Here is a 25,836-nt window from a genome sequence, read left to right on the forward strand (position 1 = left end):
TGTATGTATGGATGTAGCTCTGTATGTATGTAGGTGTGTGTATGTATGTAGCTCTGTATGTAGCTCTGTATGTAGCTCTGTATGTATGTAGGTGTGTGTATGTATGTATGGAAAGAGATGGCTTTTCAAGGGGATTCGGATGAATGGTCGGATGTCGATTGATGGTTTGGGTGTACGGGGATCGGATTGTGGGGAAGGAAGGCGAGGGGATGCGGGGGTGTTGGGCCCCGGGTAATTGTGGCCACAATGATACACCCGGTTTGATTTTGGCGTGGTGCGGTGCGGTGAGGTGGTGTGTACTGCACAGCGGCACAACCATTGTCAATTTGATCAGCATTATCATCATTGCCACCATCATCAGCATCATCATCAGCATCATTGCCATCAGCATCATCATTCATGCGCGCACTTGCATGTGCAGATCGCCATTTTGCACGAAGCGTCCTGATTACATCCTCATCACCATCCTCGTGTCACCGTCATCATCGCCATCGTCATCATTATGATAACAATCGGCAGCAGCAGACGCTGCTGGGCGCGGACAACTTCAGCTTTTTCGTTCCGTTTTTGTACCACCTGTACACTACACCTGGCACAACTCCAGCAGGAGCTCTGTTTTGAGGCCGCACGAAGCGGTGCCGCTTTGCCGCCTTGCCGTGTAGACCTTGCCGTGTAGACCTTGCCGTTGATGTATGCACCCATATGTAATATATGTACAGACTACCTGTATCGTACAGGAGGAGGAGGAGGAGGAGATTCAGGCAGCATGTCGCCGCCATGCCCTCCTCCACGGCCCCACACCGCGTTGAGATCCGACCGCCTCCTTCAGACGGTCTGGGTGGGTGGGCATTTCGGGTTTTGTGTTTGACGTCCAAAGGTGATGAGGGGGAGCGAAGGGGTTTGGGGTGGAGTGGGAGTGCGCTAAGACTGTGGTTGTTGGAGCCGAGGTCTGCGGGGCAGACACCTACCCAGGTCCCACAAGAAGGCAGACGAGAAGAGAAGACGCGCAATGTGTGTGGTTGTGGCCATTCGCTGTGTATGTGTGTGTGTGTTTTAGCACGCCGCGGCGCACTGGCACACCGCGTATTGTTAATCACCAGGAAATATATTTTTTGCGTGTTGTTGTTTTTGTTGTTGTTACTTCGTGTGGAGATTTTCCAGCGGCGAAGGAAGGAGAAGAGAACAGCATGTCAGCATCAAGGGGAGGAAATGTCTTTTTGCCTTCGTGTTGAAAAAGCTTTTGAAGTTGTTGAAGTCTTGTCCGCATACGCAGTTGCCTTCGTGTGCGCATGTGTGTCCGTGTTCGTATGTCCACGGAGCCGGTACGCTCACATTGTCGTACATTGACATTGTCGAAAGGAGAAAAATGATCTACGTCTTACGGGCGCAGACACACATACAGAGATCTTATGTCGCGTGTCGATCACAGAGCAAGATGTTGTTTCAGCAAGATTTGAAGCGCACTGCGTTCTCTGTTTGTTGTGTAGATCAACAGCACAGCTGCTGTATGTAGTAAACCTTTTTGTACATTACACGCGTGAGGAACACACGAGGACACCGATATATGCCCTCACAGGAAAAAGAGGAAGTGACACCCCACAGGAGGTTTGGTTGTTGGTTTGGTTGTTGGCTTGTTGGTTGCGAGGGAGGTTTCGTTTTGCCCGGGGTAGGGATCCCCGCCGGGGGCTCTGTGTGGTGGAAAGCGAGGGCTGCAGAGGGAGGTCATCAGCGGTCGGGAAGAGAGCCGTCCGAGATCCGGTGGTGGTGGGAGCAGTGGGGGAGCAGTGGGGGAGCAGTGGGGGAGCCACCCGGCGGAGGGGCTGCAGGGGGCGGCGCACCCGGTGTACCATAATGACCTTTTGTTCTATGTACTAGTAATATGTCCTTTCCACGGACTGCTGCTACTACTGAGTGTTTCACTTTCGCAGCAGCGCAATCAACCGTAACAGCACGCTGCTGCGGCCAGCTGTTAGCTCGTCTGTTATAGCTCACTAGACGCCGACTAAAAGCCCTGCTAATCCCTATTGTTGTAAGAGGGTACAGCTAACTTGTAACTTTTAACTTGCCAACTACGGAGGGGGGGGAAGATTGTAATCAACCCGCCGCCGCGCCCGTGTCGATAGACGCTGTGAAGAGTGTCGTGAAACCGCATGCTCACCAGCAGCAGCAGCAGCAGCAACAGTAGCAGTAGCAGTAGCAGTGGCAGCAGCAGCACCAAGAGGTCCAGAAAGGAAGGGGACCTGTGATGGGGACGGTGTATGACGGTGTATGTACATATGTACATATGCGTATATGTGTTTATATGTGCATGCGGCAACAGCTATCAGGACCGCGGGAAAACCCTTTTCTTGCGAACTGCGTTTGGGTGTGGACGGGGCTGCCCGAGGCAGAAGCAGTTAACAGAAAGACGCCGATACCAAGACATCGATGTCTGTTGGTCGTACTCTTGCGGAAAAAAAGCTACGAAAATAGGAAAGAGTGTAATTCCCGCTTCGGAAGAGCGATTTGCTCAAATGCCCGTTTTTTCCCTGGTTAGTAGTGAAGTAAAACGGGCAAAAAACCTAAAACTCTAACTGTAAGTCAATAGGCATCGAAAGAGGGTCATCCACGCATTATGCTTTTTTGTGTAATGGTCTGCTCGCTCGCTGCTGCTGCTGCTTAAGGTACGCCATCACGCATTAAACCTTAGTCATATGCCATGGAATCAGAGCTCCGCATGCATAAACATTTTTTGACACAGCATCACGCATCGGCTCAAAACTGCAATCTATCCCGAGAAATGTTCTATACATGTCATATGCGATATGTGGTATGCGGAGAGGAAAACTGATCGCCGGCCTGATTGCCTGGTTACGACAGTTACCCCGCCATACAACCAACTCTCTATCCATGACTCAATTAGTTTTTTGAACTGAGCTATTAAAGGCGGTTCTTTCGATTGCGGTCCCGCGGTGACCCAGATGAACTGACCCCCGGGTCGCCAAGCATATCGCGCGCAGAAGCGCAGACTTATTAATTAACAGTTGCCGGCACCGCTTCTCGCTGCTGCTTACTGGCTTACTGCTGCTACTGCAAACGATGATGTCCATTGACCCCACGAGCAGAACTACCGGACTTGGAAGCAGCTGCGCGCCGCACCCATCTTTCGTATCATCGGACATCGCAATCGTGCGTAAACTTTACGCGTCATGCGACTCGTATATACTTCCTTTAACGTGACATATGTTTGACAATTAAAGAGCAACTCTCCTCATACTTTTCCTTTTTGGAGAGCAATTTCTTTTCTTTTAAATAAGCCCCGCTTATATAATATATAATTTCGCGCAGCCGCTCTCCCAGGGACGGGGTGGGAGGTCAGTTTCGCCAAGTTACGTCCGAAGCGAACTCCCGAGGAGCTTTGCGACAACGTGCACGGCGGCCAAAGGGCCAAGTCGTCAACAACTAACCAACTAACCGCCACGCCGCTTACATTCCGGCACGGGGCTTGTCAGTAAGGCCTGGTAGAGCCTCGCCAGAGAGCTGGAGAGGAGACCTGAACTATCGACACCGATGCCAACGCCAAGGCCAGCATAGAAATTGTGGGAGCGAGACGAGAGACAAAGGCAAACGAGCCGATCTTCTTTTGCGTGCCTGTTTGCACGTTCAAAACATCGTTCCCAGGGCAAGAAAGGGCGCCAAGGCACATCTTAGCAGGGTGACTGCGTGCATTTGAGCCAACGACAACAACAACAACAACGTCTTGGATCAGCTACACAGGACTTATCCATCCATAAAAGGCGCGCTCATTCTGCAAGCCACATTTTGACTTTGATATCGGGCGCCTGGCTCCTATTTTCAGCGCGAAAGACTTCTAGTCGGGGAGACGACATGGCCCGTGCAGCAGAGCGCCCTGAGGCGCTGGTGCTATCCCTTCTCCAGCTGGTGGTGGCACTTGTGCTGGTGGTGACGGTGGCGGCGGCTCCTCCACCACCATCGAAGACATCTCGACATGTTGGTGAGAGAGAAGCAGGGAGGGAGTAGGTCAGGGATCGCGCGCAAGGGAGGACAGAAGCAGCAGCTCCTTCCATGACGCCACTTCAAGCTTTTACGATTCGTGTCGCCTTTTTTTATATTTTTGTTCTCTCATTATGCTTAAAAAGTGAACGCGCGCTGGCCGGAAGCGAGCGAGGCAGGCGGTCCAGCAGGTTGAGGTGATTCCGGCGTCGAAAGGAGCACTGGATTGCACCGGAGACAGATCGCAGCCAGAAGAGAGAAACTGAATTCGTCACGCCTCTCATAAAATGCGCAAATCGGTGGTGCGAAGTGCCCACACCCAGCAGCTCTCCCAAGACCTTTTCGGTCGCTTCGGCCTCGCGATCCAGAGCAGCCTGACTTGCAAAAGGCACGGCTTTTATATACAAAGCTATTAGTTCGTATGGTGTCGACGATCAATCATCATGGAATGGGTGTTAAATGCGTCATTTGCGATCAGCTCGCACAGCGCGTGGCGGGAAATGGTCCTGGCGGCAGCTGTGCCACCTCTCGGGGGCAGTGCGGCGCTCATTCCGGTTCGGGGGCTGTGCACACACAATGAGCCAGTCGGGGGCTCCGCGGCAACAAAAACAATGCCGTCATCATTTGGAAAAAACTTGGGAAACATCAAAAACAACACGAAAAACATGTGCGCATGCATATTCCGTCATACTTCCTTCTTCCACGGCCCTTCGGGTCTCTCTCTTTTCAAATCCCAGCATCGGTTTACGACCTACACTTTGCAAAATTTGGCCTACATCCGCCCAATTTGTTTTTAGTGCTTGAAACACTTTTGATGTCGGTTTATTATTATACCTTCCATGTGACATTATGATGTATAACTAATAATTTAGCTTTTCATCTCGCCAACCTTAATTGCTCCCCGTATTCCCTGTCCCCTCAGGCAGGCGACTTGCCCAGGACCAGGGCGGCTCCAACACCGCAAGCACCGCTCAAGCCATCGCGCAGGCCATCTCAGGCGGCAACACGAGCGCTGCCGCCACCGCGATAGCTCAGGCGGCCGCACAGGTCGGGAGCCGCTGCGAGGGGGGGGGAGGGAGGGGAGGGTGATGAACGAGAGTCAAGTGGAGTGAAGTGAAGTGAACTTTCAAGCACTTCGATTTCGATTTCGATTTCGATTTCGGTTTTCCTGACAGACCTGACACCAACCGTCATTTCTGGCTTCCTTGCTGCCTTATGGTTCCCCCTCCCACTGCCCCCCCAGTTGTTATCTTAAGGGCGGTCGTTGTACTCTCTCCCCCCCTTCAATCCTCCCCCCCTCCCCCCCTGGCAGCAGCTTCACTGGTGTGTGGTTCGTTTTTCCCCCCCTCCCCCCCCCCCTTTCCCCCCCCTTCCCCCCCTCCCCCCCCCCCCACACACACCTGCAGGGTAACACACAGGCGCTGGCCGCAGCGCTCGCTCTGGCCTCCGCCTCCGGAGACACACAGGCGCTGGCGCAGGCTGTAGCTCAGGCCGTCACCCAACAGGGAGCCAATGCATCGGCTGTAGCGCAGGTGTGTATTGTACGTCTGTAATGCATGCCGTTTGTCGTACGTGTGTCGTACGTGTCATGTGTGTGTCGTATATGTGTTTTTAACGGGGCTTGGTGTGTATAGTAGATGGGCACTGAGACGCGGCTGTCCTAAGGTTGGAGAAGAAGGCAGTTCCGTACCGGCACGCGGAGTTGTACGGCATCAAAGATGTCGATATGTGGGATGTTAAGGAGACGGCCCGGGGGGGGGAGTGGGGGGGTATAGCCCTCGTGGTGGTGGTGGCAGTAGTGGCGACATGGATTACCACTGGGTGGTGGTAGTGGGGCCCGGCCAGAGCCGATTAATGCGATACCTACGACAGCTACTATGTGTGTCTGTATGTATGTATGTGTATGTGTGTGTGGCGGGCAGTGGAGGAACGGCATGGTAGGGGGTGGCGGCGGCGGCGATGGAGAAATGAATGGCTGGGAGGTCGTGTGTGTTTGGTGGGGAGGAGGGAGGGGAGACCCGGTTCTAGGTCCCCTAGCTGCTGCTGGTGGACACACGCACCTTATCCCACCTACCTCCCCCCATTTTTTGGCCCCCTCTCCTCCCCCCCCCTTTCCCCCCCCCTCCACACACACACACACACACACACACACGCCCCCACAGGCGCTGGCCAGTGCGACATCCGGCGGTGCCCCAACGGGAGTGAGTCACAGTACTCTCCAGGGGGGGGGGTTGCGGCCACCTTCCCACACCCCAATTCCCCCCCCCCACACACACCTCCCTTATCCCCGGGGCACCGTGTGGTGCTCGGGTGCCAGGGTGGTGCAATGCGTGTAGGGGTAGGCTGTACAACGACATGTGTTGAAAAAGTTTGGAAACGCGTTGAGGCTCCTGAGGCTGGTGGAGGGGCGAATGTTGTCGGCAATGGACAACAACACGGCAACGGCACATTGGATCGCCGTCACCTCCCCCCCCCCTGCTACTGCTGCTGCTGTTACTTCTGCTGCTATTGTGTGTTGTGTTTGTGTATGTATGTATGTTTGGATACGTGAGAATGGCATGTCGACAAATAAAAATGCTGTGTGTCGACACATATATGGAGATAGATAGACAAACAGACAAACAGACGGACGGCTGGAACACTAACTAGTAGTTCCTGGTGGGGCAGGGTGTTTCGTGTTCCCGTGTTTTCGTGCTCCTGCGGCCCCTGCTTTTATTTCCTCTGTTGTCGTACGCGAGCCGTAACGGCTCTTGAAAGGATTGGGTTGGAGATGGATGATGCCATGGAGACCGGCGGCGTCGCTGAGTGAGGACTTGTTTTCTCTGCTGTTACTGCTGCTGCTGCTGCTGCTGCTGCTGTTGTTACTGTTGGTACTGCTACTGCTACTGCTACTGCTGCAGGGAGCTGCCGGCGCCCCCGCACCTCCCCCCCCGGCCAATGCACAGGCGCTCGCCGATGCAGCCGCCAGGGGGGATACCAACACACTGGCTAACTCTGTGGCGGAGTCGTTTGGAGGTACGGCATGTGTACGGCACGTCTATCACTTTCTCGTCCTTGCCCCAGTCGGGCAGTCTTCCGGCGCCTCGCCGTCACATCTACACCTGCATACGGGGATGCATCCCGCCCAAGTCGAACACACCTTCGTAGTGATAAGGGAACACAGCTCTCACTGCAAGGGCTGAAGAAAAGCGAGATCATTGAAATGTTCTTGTGTGTTGTAGTTAACACAAAAAATTTGTCGTTTTGAGGGTTGCGGTACTCTCAAAAAAAGGTCATTCCTGTTGGTGCCGCCACCCCCTGCAGGCTCGGTCACCTCCGTCGCCCGGTCCAACGCCGCCGCCCTCAACGACGCCGCCAACGCCTCCGCCGCCGCCGTATCCGCTGCGGTGGCCCAGGTCTGCGGCGGCGGCGACGCCACGGCGGCGGCGCAGTCACTGGCTACAGCCGTTGCTACCGCCACCGCCCGGGCCTACGCCAGCGCCGAGGCCAGTGTAACCGTTACAGGTAAGGCGAGTTGGCCAGAACCGAAATAAGAAATGACCCATGGGTCAGTCGGTAACTCGTATGGGTTTGTAACCCTTAAATTAACAGCTTTGCTACTGCTACTGCTGCTGCTGTGGACTGTTCTAATTTTGAGATTAGACCCCAGGGGCTTGTGGACCCGTGGGTCGGTCGGGTTTCGACATGCACGTGGAGTGCATCCATCGACTCCCCCCCCCCACTAGGGGTTTAGTACCCGCGCTTCCGTTGCTGTGCTGGCAATGCTCCAATGACGGCAACTCCAAGAAACCCGATGGCCGAACCCGATGCCAGTCGTACAAGTCGTACAATACCCGAACACCCTTCGGGGTGTTTGTGCAGGTTCCGGCAGCGGCTGCGCCAACGCCGCCGCCGCGGCCACCGCCACCGCCCGCGCTGTTGCGAGTGCCGTGGCGGAGGCCTTCGCCGCCGCCAGCAACGGATGCGCCCAAGCGGTGGCGGCGACGCGCGCGGAGTCCCTTCAGGAGTCCATCGCTACAGCCACCGCCACCGCCGCCGCCAGCGCTTGCTCGACAGGTGAACGACGGCGCGTGTCTGCCTGTATGTCTGTATGCCTGTTATGTTACAAGCTACAAGTTCCGCATACAAGTGCGGGTGTGTGTCCGTAAAAGCCGGGGGGGGCCATGGACGTTGTATTGGTATTGATACGGGTACGTGGGAGGTCATCTTCATTCTCCCTCGTCCGCTTCAGGGCGAAGCGCCTCAGCGCGACGTGCCTGGCCTCCCAGATTTCCAAGAGGTACCTGGCCAATGCCAGGGGTGGCGCCTCAGTCATAATGGTGCGCATGCTGCGCCCCTTATAAGACTAGATCACCATCATACTTAGCCCGTATGCTCTTGTAGAGCGACATACATAACTTGGGGGTGGTAATTTTCTTATCACGACACAGGGTGCTGAGCCCAAACGCGGCCCGCCTCCCTGCTGTGAGTAGTTGCTTGGTACATGCTGAGAACTGCACTCCTGGGCCATAGTGCAACCCGAGATACCGTGCCGTCTCGTTGCCGGTCAGCACCCGCAACCCCGCCCCACCTAACCGGTACTCAGCTTCCATAAGCCGCTTCCGCTCACGTGTAGTGCCCCCAAAAATGAGGACCTCGCACTTGGCGGCATTCGCGGCCATACCCGTCGCTTTGCAGTAGGCTTCGAGTAGCCCCAGAAGGCATTCTGCTCTATCGTGCCCGGTCGCCACCAGTCGTCAACGAAAAGCAGGCTGGTGAAAATTCATCGCCCGCCAGGGTAACCCTCTGCTCGCGGAGGGTGCTCCATCGGCTAGGGAGAGGTACACGGCAAGTAGCATCGTGAGCACCAATATAATGAGCGATTACTTCTATGAAGAGTCCAAAAAGGGTTACGCTAAGGGGGCACCATTGCTTAGCACCACGCCCCACCGTGAATTCAGGTCCCAACCTACTCCCCAACTTGACCCGAACCTTCACGTCAGCATAGCTAGCCTTCAAAGAATCGAGGATGCGCCTGTGTAGCCCGTACGACATTAGGAAATCCCAAAGTGTCTCATGGTCAACGGAGTCGAACGCCGTACGAAAGTCAATTTGCATGATAATAAGCGGCCTGGCTCCAGTCACAGTGTGCTTCATGAGATAAGATGCCTTCTTGTAAACAAGTGATGCTCGGTGACAAAACCACGCCTACATCCAACCTGGCTAGCGGCACGTAGCCTATTATTGCCGTTACAGAAATTGGTGAGTCGTCCCCCTAAAAGATACTGTGTCATTGCGACCATACAAGGGGTCGAACCTTGGACCTTGCCCTTAGGAAGGGCACGCTATATCCACTTAGCTATACGGCCATGTGTGTGCAATTCTGCATGGATGCTTCTACCTTGGGGAGGTAATGAAGTGTCACCTTCGTCTGTAAGTACGTATACGATCATCAGCAATACACACACACACACACGCACACGCACACGCAGTGTCCATGCCCTGTCCCGGCAACTCCCCGGGAAACACACACTGCGGGTTTGATAACGAAACTCATCAGCATCCACCCCCCCTGCTCCCTCCCGTCACCGCACCAGGTGGTACGGCAGCTGCCAGCACCACCGCCGTCGCCACCGCCGTTGCAAACGCCACCGCCTCGGCGTTCGCTCAGGCCTTGGCGGCCGTCAGTGGCCCCTGCGGCTCCTGCCGTATCCTCACCACCGTCACACCCTCACCCTCACCCTCGCCGTCCCCAAGCCCGTCGCCGTCGCCATCGCCATCGCCATCGCCATCGCCGTCACCGTCACCGTCGCCGTCGGCCGACATGGCGTCTCTGCCGTCGTCCGGCATCACCGCGCCGAAATGTTTCGGTTGGACTAAGTCCCTTTGCTGTGATCAGTGGGACCGGTCCTCAACCACCTGTAACTGCGTGCCGTGAGTGATGCCCTGTGGCTACCGGCGCTTGGATGCGTGCGTGTGCGCGTGTTTGTTTATTGCGCGATCATGATTGTGTTTCTTAGGGTACGTTCTTAGGGTTTAAATAATCGTCACATGAGAACGTGAGAACATATGTCTGTCTGTCTGTTTTATAAGATCAGTCCGTATGTGTGTGTGTATCTGTGTGGGGGGGGTGGGGGGTGGGGGAAGAAGAGGATAGACGGGAGAGGAGATTTTTGCTGTGTGTTCGTTCGGAGGAGGAAGGAGGAGGGCTTCAGATGCGTCACACAGCACCACACGTACCTTCTTCTCAACCTCCCCTCTTGAGCGCCGTGCTTGACTCCCCATTACCTTAACTCCCCTTAACTACTTCACATTCTAAACAAGTAGCACCTGGGCTGTTGTCTCTTTTGATTTTCTTCCACTCGATGATGCCCCCCTTCCCTCGCCCCTTATCCTCTTCGGCCTCCTTCCTCCCCCGTCTCCCCTCCCCCCACCCGTACCGTCCCGTCCTGTCGCTCAAAAAAGAGGTCTTGGTTGCCGCTACACGCTGTACCAGAAGAGCCCACCCTCCTGGAAGGACAGGTATTTCGGCTCCTCCTGCTCCTGCTGAAGAAATCAGCAATCCATTGGTGGCTGCGGCCCGGCCGGCCCGACGGAGAGGCTTATGAACGAGACGGCTGTGGAGGGTTATTGAGCAGCTGGACGGTCGGAGGATGGGTGAGGGGTGCTGTACAATGAAGACGTAGAAAATGAAAAAAGGTAAACGACTCTCCGCGCCGGTGCTGTTCGGTAGGAGGTAGAGGAGGTATAGGGGGGTTAGGTAGGGAGTTGGGGGTCCCTCGCATGGGCTTGCAAACAAATAACAGATTAGCCTGATGATGATGATGAGGCTCGTAAGGCCTGAAGGCGGCATGTGCGGCGGCTCGGAAGGCCTGAAGAGGAGTAGTGGTGCAGGGCATCTGGTGGTGCAGGATACAGCCCCGGGGGAGGGGACGGACGGACGGACACGGGAGTTGTTTTGGAGAAAAGCGTTGCATTAGTTGATGCGTCGGTTGCTTGGCTGGTCATACGAGTACCGCAGCGGACTCGATACATGTCGTTCTCTGACACTTAATAAAACATGGACATCCGTTATGCATTCTCATGCGGGCTTGTACGGCAGCCCAAGTAGGTGGACTGGGTTGGTTATTTTTGTTGGTTGCTGGTTAACTGAACATTTCGCTCATGATGGGAAGACTGACTTGAGGGTACGGCAAGTGAAAAAAACGCTCTAGTGCCGCTCCTTGATTGAAATAGTCCAGGTTTTAGGTTACCCATTAGGAGCATGTATATAAAAGCCTACGGCAAATTCGAAAGGTGTACAAACACAGTCCCGTGGGTCGTTCCGACCCCCTTAAATGCCACCCGGCGACGACGGCAACGACGGCCACCCGGCGACACCTGTCATCCCCTTACATGCAACAGGTATTATCATACGACATTATACTTCCGATGGTGTCGTACGTCGAAGAGGCGATCGGAAAGTTGGGGCAAAGTTAAGTTAAAACTCGCCACAATACCAGGTTTTACCGGCTCCTGAATCAAAGTGAATGCTTCAGCTCAGACACTGCGTGCGGGAGTCACGTCATCAGCTAAGTATGACTTATGTAGGTGCGTTACATACAACACACATTTCGCCTTAAAAAAAAGCAAAAAGCGTAAAAAGTTTGTCTTACGGATATACGACGAGCGTGTACCCCCTGCTGTGTGCGCGAGGTGCCACTGTTTCCCTCACCAGGAGAGATCCGTCGGTACTAATTTGCGGCACTACAGCAGTACGGCATCCGTACAGCACTGTACCGGCAGAGCCCTACGACCAAGCCTCCACTTGGTACCTCCCCTTCAGCTCTAGCTGCCGTACAAATGCTACCGCCGCTGCCGCGTCCAGCCCGCCGTGCCGCGCCGCCACGTCAGCAAACGCCGCCGCCACACCCTCCGGCATCTTCTTCGCCGAGCCCGAAACGTACACCGCCGCGCCCTCCTCCGTCAGCAGATGCCACATCAGCTCGCCGTACTCACGAATACGATGCGTCACATACACCTTGCTGCCGCTGCCGCCACCGCCTCCTGCACCTCCCCCCGCCTCAGGACCGTTTTTCACAGCCGCCGTCGTCGTCGCCGTCGTCGTCGTCGCCGTCGTCGTCGTCGTCGCCGTCGTCGTCGCCGCCGTCGTCGTCGTCGCCGTCGTCGTCGCCGCCGTCGCCGCCATCACCGTCGCCGTCGCCGCCGCCGCGGTGGTGGCTTCCCTCGAGAACGCAGTGATGAGTCCTCCTCGTGTTGGGTGCAGCACCTCCGCCCGCAAGTACTCCTCCCATTGCTCCCGGTAGTAGAAGTCCGTGTGGCGGCCACGACATCCGAAAAACAGGTGGCATGGCGCCGGTCGAGAAAGCTGCGACTGCTGCTGCTGTTGAGGCTGCTGGTGTGCTAGTGGTTGCTGCTGCTGCGGCTGCTGCTGTTGTTGTATCTTGGCGCGTTCGGACGGTACCTGTACGGCATCGTCCTGCTGGTCCTCAGGCTCCTGTCGTAGGCCTTGTTGGACGTGTTGCTGCGGCTGCTGCTGCTGTAGCGCTGTCGCCGCCGTCCTCCTCTTCATGTCCACCAGCAGGGCGTAGCGGTCCTCTAGGAAGGACCGGAAGGGCGCCACACCTGACAACAGCGCATCAGCCAGGAGATGCATGTGTCCGTGTGTGCGCATGCGTGTGTGTGTGTGATGTGTATGTATATACGTGTGTGTGAGTGTTTCGAAGCAAGAGTGAAGAAGAGGAGGGCGCGAAGGACTGCCAGTGAGAGGGCGCGGGGGTGCGTGTTGCCGCGACGGACACGGCGTCCTGTCAGATGCGCCTTTCCCCTCCCCCTTCGCTAAGCAACAAAACACTCCCTTCCTCCCCTCCTCCGCCCAATATCCCCCGTCCATCCATCCATCCATCACCCATCCATCCATCCATCACGCTCATGCGCCTCCCTCCGCGGTCACGAGCTCTGCATGCATTCGCCTCTCCCTCCCCTCCCCCCCCCCCCCCACACACACACACCCCAACACGCTTCCTCCCTTCCTCCCCTTCTTCTGAACGACACCGATTTCATCTGGACGACACCCCCCATCCCAGGGCGCTCTCTCCACCGCTCCCAACAAGACACGGACGGGTGCCGTTCCTGCTGTCGGCACCCGCCCCTGGGGCCTTCCTCCGCTGTTCCCCCACCCCTCCTCCCGTGCCGATCCAAAACCTAAAACACACACGTCAACTTGCTGACCTGTCCCCGGCCCAACGAATATGAGGGGTGTATTCAGGGACTTGGGCGGCCTCAGTGCCCCCCGCTCCACCCACACAGCCACTCGGTCCTGCGGGCGGCGTGGGGGCATACACGTTGGGCTGTTGGTTACGGGGTTATCGTTGGTTTGATTGCCTGGGCAGTGTGGCGACCGTGGAGAACAGGAAAAAGCCACGACGGGAACAAAATCAAAGCGGCGTCATCGCCCCTGCCTCCTGCATTTTCCCCCTCACATGCGCGTCCTTTCGCTTCTCTTACCACTTCTCTCTCTGTCGTACAACCGCAACATCACTCCATCACAATTGCCACCACATTTCCAAGTTAAGCGCGGCAATCGCCTCCTTCTCTCGCTCTAAAAGACCCCGCCCCTACACGTGCACACACACACACGCCGAAACACACACGCCGAAACACACACGCCGAAACAGGGCCCCCAACCGTCCCCGGCTAAGTTCATTTTTTCGTATCCCCCATAGTTCGAATTTTCTTTCAATCGTCAAATCGTACGTGCTACGTCGTAACCCCCTCAATAGCTCAATCTGTCGCGTCATGCAACCAACTGTAACCTTGACAAAATCTGTGCTGTGTGTGTTACTGCGGGACGCCCCCCCATTCCCCCCATTCCCCACTCCCCCTCCCGCGTATTTCCCCCCCCCCAAGGCACCTCTCGTTCCCCTTCCGCCGCCTCCGTCAGGTCCGCCTGGACTTCTCCTCCCTTATGGACCGCCGCTGCCGCCGCCGCCGCCTCCGAAACCACCGCCGCCTCAAGGGGCCCCAGCCGCGCCAAGTAGCCGCTACACAGTCCCGTCTTGGGCCGCCGCAACGGCGTCTTGTACGACACCAGCGCCACGAGGAGGTGTGCCGCCGCCGGGCCGCGGAGCCGCTGGCTGCTGGCCAGGGAGAACAGGCGGGGTCGCAGCGGCGGGGCCGACTCCAGCAGCCTCTCCAAAGGGGGAGTGGCGGAGCGGAAGTCGTTGAGGACTTCCAGGAGTGTACGACCTTCTCGTTGGTTGTACCTGCGTGAGTATAAGTATGTATGTATGTACGTATATATGTATGTATGTATATATGTATGTATGTACGTATGTAGGGATGGACATGGTTAGATTAACTTTTTTTGTGTTGGATTGAGAATGCGGAAGGCCCCCCCGTAAGCGTGTGGAGGGGGGGAAGAGGGGGGAGGAGGGGAATTCCCCTTGGGTTTTGCGGTTTTAGGGTTTTGCGGTTTTAGGGTTTTAGGGGAGCTCTACTAGATGTCCTACTCTGACTTCGAGTACTAGCTGCGTGAGTGCGCTTGATGATGCGAAAGCGCTACTGCGGCGATATGTATATGCCGTGTTATACATATATAAGGCCCACAGTGTCGTACACTCGCTCGTTCGCTGGACTGTGTGTATTGCAGACGAGCCGTTCGAGCTCTATTGTTACTGTTACTGCCGCAGCAACTACCATTAATCACTACTCTCTATTCGAAAGGCGAAACGAGCCAAGATGAAGATAATTCCATGACGGGCAGCCAGGAAGGGAGGGGGGAGGGAGGGAGAGGCTTCCATGGCGAAGTGTATTATGCCTTTGGGATGATGATCGTTATCGGCGGACAGACGTTTGGAGAAGGATGCCGTACCTGTACAGGTCATCTCGGCCCTCTGCCGTTGCAAAGTACGACAGTCGTTCCCGATCGAGCTCCACGTCAGCGTAGTGGCGCAGTACCTGGGTTTTCGGGATTTTTAGTCGTTGGGTTGGTTGTGTTTGTTCGTTGGTTTTTCGGTTGTACAAGGTTGCAAATACACATGATGCAAGGACACGGATCCCACCCATACCTCCCCCCCCCCCCCCCGTGTTGTAGGTGCTGGGGCCCCGGACACGCAGATTGGCACGTCCATCAACAGATAGAGGCAACCCACAGCACCCTGCACACAGACTTCCATGCCCCTCGAGGCGGAGGTGTGGAGGAGGGGGGAAGGAGGGAGGGGGAGGAGGGAGGGAGGAGGGGGTCACAACTCGCATGGGGTAAAAAGACGGGTAGGAGGTCTTCCTTTCAAGTCCACGTCCACGTCAGCGGTGCCGTACCTGGAACAAGTACCGCCGTGGGGAGGCGCCGCCGATGTCTAAGCAGCCCTGCATGCATGCATACATACGCACGTGCATACATACATCATAAATACATACATACGTACACCCAAGGAGCCAAATGTCTATTGTAAAGTAAGGGAATATTTGAGCTTTATTACATGAAACAGCTTTTATTACATGAAACAATTGAAATACATTAATGTATGTATGTATGTGTGGAACAGAGGGATATATCTTCACCCAGGCAGCTACCCTGCGAAACCCTGCCTTCCCCGGTCTTTCGGGACACCCTCATCCAGTCACCCTAGTTAAACTTCTCAGTGGATCGCTCAGGTTCCCCACCCACCACCAGCATCCAACGGATCAACGGAAGAGGCTCAACTCCATTCCTGCTCAGATCGCAAGTCAACACTATCCAAGGTCACCACCGTCCATCGACTAGGGGCACTATACCTTCCACCATCGGAAGGTTTTTCGACCCTGACAGGTCTCGATCCCGGGATCTCCCGGGGGCAATGGTCGTGCCTTACCAGTAGTGCCTAACCTATGTATGTATGAATGTGCTGGGCAGGATTATGTTGACCAGGGGTACCCCACCCCTGGCCTGCTAACCACCTCCCCACCCTCCACACACACACACACATGGTAGGGGGGAGGGGGGAGGGAAGAGGGGGGAAACAGGGCGGGGGGTAGCGGACAGTCACCCCGCCGGGGCCCACCTGCACCAGGGACCGCACTCGAGCCACTACACTCGGACCCGCTGCCGCCACTGACCCACGGGTCGCCGCTGCCGCAACCCGGGCGGCCCCCTGCAACCCATCCACCTCCCCCTGCTGCTGCTGCTGCTGCTGCTGCTGTCCTTGCTGCTCCCGGGCTTCATCTTGGGTTTGGCCCTCCTCTTGCTGCCGCTGCTGCCGCTTCTGCATCGCCGCCTTCTTTTCCGCCCCTTCCCCCCCGGGCCCCATCTGGTTGGCCGCCACCCGCACCCACGCCTCCCCGTCCAAACCCAATCGCTGAAGGAAGGCGTCCACAACTGCCTCCGAGGTCCTGCGGATGAGAAGTCGGTTTAGTTGGTTACGTTGGTTGAAAGTTGATTTGTGGGTGAGTTGGTTGTGCTAGTTAAGGCCGGTGCCAACCCCGGTCGAGAAGGCTGTGTGGAGGCGGACTGGGGAGAGCGAGTGAGTGAAAGGGAGTTCGCGGTGAATCACCTGAGGTGAACACACATACACACATACAGTCAACAAGACGACTATCGGCAATCTATGAAGCGGTGGGGGACCCCGGCTTGGAGAGAGGACAACATGGCCACACAGGGCATTCCGGGGACTACAACCAACCCAACCAACCCCACTAACCCAACCAACCCCACTAACCCAATAGCTCAAGCAACCCGAAAGACGGCCGCTCTCCCATCCTGCTGCTGCTGGTGCTGCTGGGGCTGCAGCAGCAGCAGCTGCAACTGCTACGGGTTGAAAAGCCTCTTACGGCCCATAACACCCTAGACAAACGCCGTACTGTAGTGAAACAAAGCCGTACAAGGCACCGATCACGGTCACAGCACCCGACAGTCTCATCCCATCAGCCCCCACTGACAGGGGCAGGATCGCCAACACATCTCCAGGCTCGTACGACAATCCGGATTCTCCGAGATCCAGCTCAATGTGTCGTGTGTCCTGAAAATGATCCGCTGACGTCACCCGGCGGTTGACCTTCACTCGGGCCAGGTACGGCCGCCAGGGGCCGTACGTGTACGGCAATGATGACGACGAGGTCCCCGCCGAGGCCGTCGTCGTCGTCCATACATCCGCGGCGGCGGCGGAGGCGGCCGCCGCCGCCGGTTCCGCGCTGCCGCCCGCGACGTACAGCGCCAGCCGCCTGAAGTCCGCCGCCGCCGCGGCAGCCTCCGCCAACCGCCGATGAGCCTCTAAGTTCCGTCCACCGATACCGCCCGCCTCCGCCGCCGGCGGGTGATGTCGTACTTGCTCGTACAGTCCTTTCACGTGAGGCTGCTCTCTTTGCAGCCTGGCCGCCAGCGCCTCCGCCGCTTCCGCTGCGTCCTCCGCTTTCAGGCGGGTAACTTGGAACTTTGGCGGCCCCAGGGAGAGGAGCGCGTCCTCGGAGAGAACCGGCTGCCGTACGGGATGCGGGGGATGGATGTAGTGGGTATGGGCGGGAATATGGGTTGGAGTAGGGGGGGAAAGGGAAAACACACACGAGTCATTGAAACCTTCAAAGAAAAAGGACCAGAATGTGGCGAGGGGGGTTGGGGTGGAGTGGAGAAGCAGAAGAAACCCAGGAGTACACACCAGACAGACAGACAGACAGACACGCACGTGCAGGCAGACAGGAGGCGTAGGAGGGCGGTACAAACACACGTCCATACAACGTCCATACAACTACACGCACATACACATACTTTTCATGTCCGCACCCCCCTACCCCCCTAACCCCCCAGTCGACAGTCGACAGCCCCCCACCTCCTGCACCCCCTCGGGGAGGGGACATGTCCCGCGCAGGGCCGGCCACAGTCGTACAATCCACGGGTCCAGAGCTCCCTCGTAACCGTTGGGGTGCTGCGGACGGAGAGGGGGGGCCCGGGGGGAGGAGGTGGAGGGGGAGGAGGTGGAGGGTGGAGGGGTCGAGGTAAGGTGCACTGGGCCGCACAGCCAAGAAGGGAATGAGGCAGAATGGGCGGAAACAAGGAGACGAGATGCATACATACATACATACATACATACATACATACATACATACATACATACATACATACATACATACATACATACATACATACATACATACATACATACATACATACATACATACATACATACATACATACATCCTGGACTATTTCCTGGCCGCCTCGCCACTTCCTCTCGCGGCTCCAATCCACACCAAAATCCTGTCTGTACCCTTTAACGCAGGAGAGGCTCCAAGGGGTTCCACCTACGCCGAACCCAACACCCCACGGGCCACAAAACACACACACACACACACACACACTCTCACTTGGTCATCCCCCAAACCTCTTTCCAGTAACGGTCTGGCTCCGAGACCCTCCAACCGCCGATCCAGCTTCTTGGCAACCACCTGCCACGTCATTAACAGGGGGTGACTGGGAATGAGTGACGGTGAGGGGTGAGGGGTAATTATATGGGGTGACAATATCAACTGAAGAAATACAACTGACAACTGGCAACTGACAACTGACATATGAAGGGGATAAGGAGGACTTGACAGCCCGGCGAAGACACACTCACACAGACAGGCAAACAGACAGACAGAGAGACAGACGGACAGAACGACAGATGACGGGGCTGGCTTTCAGCTCAGGAGGAGGGGACTGTGTGGCCCTCCCTCGACCCACTCATCTCATCGCCCCCATATTTAATGAGGGTGCTCTCTCATGTCAAGTACGGTGTACGGATCTCCGTACAGGCACGTGCGGGTCGAACTGTTCTTGACAGTGGTAGGACCCCGCTCATTCGTTCAATGTAACACATGCACAATTTCGTTCACACATTCATGCATACACACACGCTTACATACATATATACATACGTACATACATACGTACACACACGTCGCGCACATCGGTCCCTACTGCTCACGTTGTAGTGGGGGTAACCCGAGTCCCCCAGACCAAACACGGCATAGCGGCACGCGGCCAGGGAGTCCGGAGGAAGGGACTTGCGAAGCAGGAAGCGCCAGAAGCGCCGCATGTTATCGGGGGGGTCGCCCTGCACACCGGAACAGGACAGACAGACAGACAGACAGACAAGACACACAAAAGGACAGACGGTGTGTATGTATGTAAATATGTATGCATGTATGTATGTATGTATGTAAATATGTATGTATGACTTAGATTACACTGTGGGCCTGTGTGTATGTATGTATACACACGCGCCCTTTTCTCCCCCCTGCTTCCCCTTCTCCTTGCTACCTGCAATGCCCACTCCTCCGCCCACCCCTTCCTTCCCCCCCAACACCAGCTCCACTCCCCCCAACCCCCAATTTCCCCCACCCCCCGCCACCCCAACCCAACCCCTCAACCTTCTCCCCCCACTTCCCCACGTCGTACCTGGCCGGTTGTGGATGTGACACACACCACCAGCCGCTCCCCCGGCAGCTGGCTCACATCGTAGCTGTCCATGGCCACCACTCGGGGGGAGAACAGCCGCAGCCGGGCCTCGCGACCGATACGCTCCGCCACATCCTGTCCCGTGCGGAGGTTGGTTTTTTTGGGGGGGAAGGGAGAAGAAAGCCGAGGGGAGATGTAAAACGTGCGCACATACATGCAAATATAACACGGCGAGGCTGCGTGGGGAGAATGTCTTAAAGGGTGTATGCATGTATGTATGTATGTATGTGAGGAGGGGTTTTCGGATTGGAGATGGGAGACATGTTCTGGGGCGGGCTAACCAAATGACGAGACGAATTGGAGTAGAATTGCGGAAGGTTTGTATATAGGTGGACGGGATGCGGGGCGGGAAGGGAAGGGAATCAGAGGTGAGGCTGCCCAGGTGCTCAACTGCGGATGTTTGACCAACGGTGAGGTAGCGATGCAGTAACAGATGTTGCGGGGGGCCGGATATTCGAAGAGACCAGTCAAGGGGAAGAGCTTAATTGTCAAAGAAAGTATGTTGCAGCTTGTGTTGCGAGCTGCTAGCGTTGTTCACATGGCGTGTGGCCGGCGCGCGCATATGGCATCCATCGCATACCTGCGCGTTGCCAGTCTGAGAGCCGTAGAGAATTAGTAGTGGCGCGTTCATACCAGCATAACACACTTCTTAGAACTATGTTGCCTTTTGGTTGAACGCTTAACAAAAGAAACGACTGAGTAAACGACTGTACGACGGCGCGAACGGCTTTTGCAGTAAGAGCCAGACTAGAGCCTAACAAGGACTTTTGCTGTTTAGAGCTTGGACGCCTTGGAGTCGAGCGCTGGTTACATCGACTATCGCAACCGCCGCCGTTTATAGTTTACAGTGTTCTCTTGTCGTTACTTCCGACACCATGGCGTTTATGCCGCAGTCCGTGCAAGATGTGCAGAAGGCAAGTGTCTAGCCCACACCTCCCATCTACGAATATGATCCCAAGGTTGACCCACATCTGCTTTCATACCTCGCTGCTGTCAGGCTGTAGAGACCATGGTCGAGGACATCCAAAAAAAAGTTCTCATCCCCAAGCAGAAGGAGGCATTCTTATGCTGTGCAAAGTGTTGTGACACATCATCGGGGCCGCGCGATCTCGAAGCCTGGTACGTGACAAACGTAATGCTCTGCTGCTGCGGATCATGACCCCTATCGCTGTCCCCGGCCCTAACCCTACACTCTTCTCCCCGTTGCCCCAGCATCGTGCATTGCTCTAAACCTTCTGCGGAGTCTCAAAAGGTTATCCAGCAGGCGTTGGGAGACTTCCAGGCGAGTTTCTTCTTTCGCCCGTCCTTGTCCATCTTTGTTGGCCGGAGACGGCTGTCGCCGCCACCTTCTCCCTCCCTCCTTCCTCCCGCTTCCTCAAGCTCCAACTGCTTTCGGTTGCCTAAACTTTCCCGCCGTCTCCTCAGCTCCGCTGCTCCTCTCCTCTTCTCCTCCCCTCAGCCGTCTGCTCCACCGTGATGCTCCCCAACCATGTTGTCGCCACCCGCTACTGCTGCCCCCTGTACCGTCCAGTCCTATCCCAATCCTCGTTTCCCCTCTCTCCCCTCTCTCCTCCCTTTATCACTCGTCGGCATCTTCAGGAGCGCTTTCAGCGAGCAGCCATGAGGTGCCAAGACGAAGTCAAGGTGGGTGGATGATCGATCCCACAGGGAGGTGGAAGGCAAAAGGGAGGTGGAAGGCAAAAGGGAGGTGGAAGGCAAAAGGGAGGTGGAAGGCAAAAGGGAGGTGGAAGGCAAAAGGGAGGTCTAAGGCGAAAGGGGAAGAGGCCGGGGGAACTAGCGGCGCAGGTGGGTGATACGTGTGTGTGTATGCGCGGGTGTTGTGCTAATTTCGGACCACAGACAGCACTCTGGATCCACAGACAAACAGACGGACAAACTTGCTGGGATGATGGTGTTAAGGTAGCATAAAAGTATCGAGAGAGAGGTCCGCGCGCCTCCTGCGCGGCAGCTTCATTTCCCCCACCTCCCAACCATCCCTTCCCAGGAGAGCCTCCTTTCCCCCCCCCGTCCCCTCTCTCTCCCCCTCTTCCTCTCCCCCCCTGCTCTCCGTGTTTCTTGCTGCCACCCACCGAGAGGTCCTCCTGGCCAACCATCGCCCCGGCGTCCATAACTATCCGCATCCTTTTTCACGGACGCTGATGATGCAACTGCCGCTGAATCTGCTAACTGCTGATTTTGCACCGCTGTGCTGATTTCGCGATACTGATTTCGCACGCACTGCTGTGGCCGCTGCTCCGGCTTCCCCTCAGGACATGTTGGGTTTCGAGCCCTCGCACTCGGACCAGGCCCGAGCACAGGTAAGCGAGCGAACCGCCCTAGTGGGGTAGGGGCTATCCGGGTACGGGAGGGGCGGCTGCGGGGAAGGGGTGCCCCGTGGGGAGTGGGGGCGGCAGGGCTGCCCGGGTTGCGGCGGCTAAGAAACAACTCTCCACTTCCTCTTTACCATTCCATCCTCTGCTACTGCTACAGCTTAACCTGGCGCGTACTGCATTCCGTAAAGCTGCTGCTGATGATGCTGATGATGCTGATGATGATGATGCTGATGATGGTGCCAGTGTGTCCCTCAGCTTTATGTCCGCTTCTCTTCAGGTCTGGGATTTGCTCCCCCCCGTGGGTGACCTCCTTCCCCCCCGCCCGTTGCCCCTCCTTCAGAGCAAGTTCGACGGCTGCATGGAGGCCGCCGGCAAGGAGTTCCTCCAAAAGGTTCCCAAACTCAAGGGCGACCTGTTAGCTGCCCTGCAGCGGCGCTGAAGGATGTGGTGTATGACGCGGTGTGTGCTTCCTGCTCCCGGGGGCCTGAGATTGGCGCGGGACGTGCAGAGTAGATGAAGCGCTGTATTCATCGTGCACCTCCTATATATAATGTATATATACATATATATGTGTGTGTGTGCGTGCATGACAAGAAGGTTTCGGAGCGTCCCGTCCTTTCCTGAGCCTCAAGTTTAGAGCCTTAGTCCGTGAGGTGATGGTGACGTCGGCCGAAAACAGGTATACCTGGAGCCCAAGTACGCGTTCACACGACGATTCTAGGGGGGATGTATGGGCAAGGCAGGGCAGGGTTCAAACGGGCTGGGGACGCCCGGGTTGGCAGGACGTGTTGCGGCGTAGGCAGCGGCGTAGCGCGGCAGTGTGGGAGTCCACATCATGTGCGCCTCTTCGAACGACTGGGAAAAATTAGGCTGTTGCACGGGGGCTGATGCTGATGCGGTGCTGGTACATGCATCAGTGGGGGACGGGAAAGCGTGGGAACCTCTGGAGCAGTCTCAGCAGTCTCCGCTGCCACACGCACTCGGCACGGTATCGCTTAGGCGATGGCTCCTGACAACAGCTAATGATGGCGCATTGCACTGGGACACAGACAGACAGACAGACATCCGGACACAGATACAGACCAGGCAAATGACCGTAGCCTGTAGCCAAAGAGCCCGTGTAGAAGGAACTAGGGGGTATAGGGGGGAATGTGTGAAGGAGGGGAAACCGAACGGGCGGTGGAGGAGGGTCACGAACCTTTTGACGCTGCCTTTTTTGGACTTGGATGTAGACAAATCTGCCCTTTGAAAACGAGGAGGATCCGCGCCTTTGCCTTCGCTTTCCTCTCAGACTACAGACTCTGTATGTAGTTAATTTGGGTATTGGCTCGGGCTGTGGACTGCGTTGACAAGCTGTGCGTTATGCGTGACAATCCCTGGGATTGATGCCCCCCGGGGGTTAGCCCTGCCAGGTCCCCGCGGATTCCGGGGACGCGACCCAGGTTTTTTGTATTGACGCGGCTGCGAACGGAGAGCCGCTTTTGCCGAGGCCGACCTGAATGACAGGACAAGACATCACCACGGAACTGACTAAGAGCTGAGGAGGACGTGCGCTCCTTAGGAAGGACACGGCACGGCAACCTTCTGATTTTATTCGGAAATGCTGGTGGGAAAGAGGCGTCAACCCCCGCGATTCTAACTAGTGAGCCCCTTTCGCACGCTGTGTAGTGTGGTAGCGCAGCGCTGAATGCTGCATGGCCGAGACCTTGCAGTCGGCATGTGATGGCTCTGCTTGTGTCGGCCCCCATGTCGACATGGCTGCGCGGATCATTTCTCTTTTCAACGTTGAATGCTTCCGATTCGTAAAGCTGAATGCATGGCCAAACGAACGGATGATGACCCAAATCGCGTTTCACGCGGATTTCCGGGCTGTAAATTCCGCTGACAAGTGACGGCGCCTGCGCCCCTGTCGATGCCACTTTCTTGGCTTACAATCAGCCAGCGGGCTGATCGCCCTTTTTTAAGTCGCATCTTCGACACGACGCCCTGCGCGACCAGGCCGCTTCAGTGATCCAGTCGAATCCTTGTCCTCACATCAACAAAATGAAATACTATGCTAGACCACACTGCCATCGCCACATAAGCATCGGCTGGTAAGATATCCTGATACCACGGATATCACCGGCCACAGTTCAAAACCCATACCACGAACACGTACACGCTTTTTGCGATACTGTTGGTTAGCGCCCGCAGGTACGCAGGCTTAGCAGTCACTCACGCGTGCGGTCCGAAAAGCAAAAATGGCAAGGCCCCGTGGACGCAGGCACTTCGCTCGATGGCAAAAAACAACGAGTCCATACCCCACCGTACCGTCAAAGGATTGTGATTGCGTCCCCCACATCTATCCTTGGGGCCCCCAAACCCACGGCCCTCCGGACCCGCGCGTATCAGTGCACGGTGTCTCGTGCATCCCTGAACCTGTCTCCGGTTGTTGTACCCTGCTTAATGTCTATTCTTAAGCCCCGAGGTTAATTCAAAGTCGATGGTGCATGCCAGCACATGAGAAAATAGCTTACTAGTCTGCCACGGTGCGCTTCGTCCCCCACGCCAAACCCAAATCCCCGACAGATCCCACGTATACTGCGGCCTACATGCGACCTCCCGCGATACCATTAGACAGCGACGCCCTTCTTCGTTGCCAAGGCTCCTTTAAGCAAGTTGACCAGCTCAGGCTTCGTCGCTAGCTCCAGCGGAGTCTTACCATCGAGACCGCGGACGGTTGGGTCAGCACCGGCCTTGAGGATCTCCTGCACCTTCGGGGTGTCGTTCTCACTGCAGGCCAGCAGGAGAATGATGTCGATGCAGTGCAGGCCCGATTTGAGCATGGCCTCCATGCGGTCATAGGTGCCCTCCGTGGCCAAGAAACCCATGTAGTTGAAATATTGCTCCACGTCATCGTAAGTGTAATCGTCGCGACCTTGACTGCCCACGATGCCTGCGTCCTCTGCTTTGAAGCCGTTCTTGCCGAAGCGGAAGAAGTTAGCAGTCACATCCCGAGGCGCTGCTGGGGCCAGTCGTGAGCTGGTGAATGGACGCGGCACAGCTGAGGCACAACGACGCGAAGGCCTCGTGGACACACGGCAGACTGCTACAGGGCCAGCGCCCGAAGCAAGTACCAATCCCTTCATGGCTATGGTGTCGGCGCAGTGTCTTGTATAGATCCGGACCGTAATTGCAAAGCAGCGTAATTCTAGCGACGGACACAGACATCTATTATTGCGAAAGTGGCAAAGTGCTTTCTCCCCAGAATTGCCGTATAATGTACCGGCCGATCGTTAGATCCGACCCCAGCCATGTCGTCATGTTCTCTGTTATGCATAGATATGCATTCCTTCCCAGTGCATTTCTCTGCATCAAATCCTCAAATATGATCACCAAACAGCGAGTCCCAACTTGTGCTCTGAGCAGCGTTTCTCGATCTATACTCTTAAATCCTGGCCCGTTAATTCATGCATTTCCTTTTTCAAAATATAAAATCAACAGAGCAGTCATATAGATGCTGCAGCTGCAATCCCCCAGCGCAGTCGTTACAAACGGTATTATTGATTATCGAGCACAGTGAGCTAGAATATCAACTCAATATGGGTGCGGTTGTAAGTATTGCACCGCACAAGCACAGGGGCCATAATAAGTAATCGGAACGGACCCGGTACCCGCGGAGTTCCTGAGATGACCTTCTTGTGATGTCTTCTCGTCTATGGCCGTCGGGGGTATGAGGCCCATGTGGCAACCGTGAGCAGTTTGGTGTGCGGCTGGATCTCTTAGGGATCTCACACGCACCCAAGCTGCACTTCAACCTCCAGGATTGACGGAGCCGACTCATTTCAGGGTCCACAGCTAGCGAAGCATCTTGTGGTACTCGGCCTCCGTCCGAAGCACCACGGAGGTGTCCTGATAGCCTTCTTCATGGCTATCCGCGCATAAGCCTTCCTGAAGTTGCTCACCCATATCGAGTCGCATGGGTTGCCGAATCCCCGCCCACCTCGAAGTCGATGCGCGTAAAGGTACCGGTAGGAGCCTAGGGCTGGTAGAGTCAGGCTCCCGTCAGGTTTTGTAGGGCCG

The 25,836-nt window shown here is 56.2% G+C and overlaps 4 protein-coding genes across 4 annotated transcripts; 2 read left to right on the forward strand and 2 right to left on the reverse strand.

Moving 5' to 3' along the window:
* Positions 1-3,867: 3,867 nt before the first annotated feature.
* On the forward strand, positions 3,868-9,910 carry VOLCADRAFT_97429 (uncharacterized protein; the record flags this gene model as incomplete). The annotated part of the gene is made up of 8 exons (XM_002956347.1): positions 3,868-3,994; positions 4,916-5,040; positions 5,306-5,323; positions 5,400-5,525; positions 6,156-6,194; positions 7,389-7,497; positions 7,855-8,049; positions 9,570-9,910. 8 exons carry the CDS (start codon positions 3,868-3,870, stop codon positions 9,908-9,910), a joined length of 1,080 nt encoding a protein of 359 aa, XP_002956393.1.
* Positions 9,911-11,761: 1,851 nt separating this feature from the next.
* Positions 11,762-20,072, reverse strand: VOLCADRAFT_83643 (uncharacterized protein; the record flags this gene model as incomplete). Its single annotated transcript, XM_002956405.1, has 16 exons — positions 11,762-11,992; positions 12,164-12,349; positions 12,551-12,597; positions 13,204-13,291; positions 13,979-14,237; positions 14,846-14,931; positions 15,292-15,339; positions 15,933-16,013; positions 16,275-16,341; positions 16,888-17,008; positions 17,240-17,423; positions 17,772-17,867; positions 18,307-18,387; positions 18,909-19,037; positions 19,382-19,516; positions 20,022-20,072. The coding sequence occupies 16 exons, from the start codon at positions 20,070-20,072 to the stop codon at positions 11,762-11,764; spliced, it is 1,890 nt and encodes a 629-aa protein (XP_002956451.1).
* Positions 20,073-20,450: 378 nt separating this feature from the next.
* On the forward strand, positions 20,451-22,717 carry VOLCADRAFT_107230 (uncharacterized protein; the record flags this gene model as incomplete). Its single annotated transcript, XM_002956348.1, has 6 exons — positions 20,451-20,560; positions 20,901-20,961; positions 21,041-21,085; positions 21,712-21,759; positions 21,932-22,072; positions 22,115-22,717. 6 exons carry the CDS (start codon positions 20,451-20,453, stop codon positions 22,211-22,213), a joined length of 504 nt encoding a protein of 167 aa, XP_002956394.1. The 3' UTR covers positions 22,214-22,717.
* Positions 22,718-23,690: 973 nt separating this feature from the next.
* On the reverse strand, positions 23,691-25,722 carry VOLCADRAFT_121531 (uncharacterized protein; the record flags this gene model as incomplete). The annotated part of the gene is made up of 2 exons (XM_002956406.1): positions 23,691-24,817; positions 25,719-25,722. The coding sequence occupies 2 exons, from the start codon at positions 25,720-25,722 to the stop codon at positions 24,387-24,389; spliced, it is 435 nt and encodes a 144-aa protein (XP_002956452.1). The 3' UTR covers positions 23,691-24,386.
* Between the last annotated feature and the right edge of the window lie 114 nt (positions 25,723-25,836).

The sequence above is a fragment of the Volvox carteri genome (assembly GCF_000143455.1).
Source record: "Volvox carteri f. nagariensis unplaced genomic scaffold VOLCAscaffold_60, whole genome shotgun sequence".
Classification (NCBI taxonomy): domain Eukaryota; kingdom Viridiplantae; phylum Chlorophyta; class Chlorophyceae; order Chlamydomonadales; family Volvocaceae; genus Volvox; species Volvox carteri.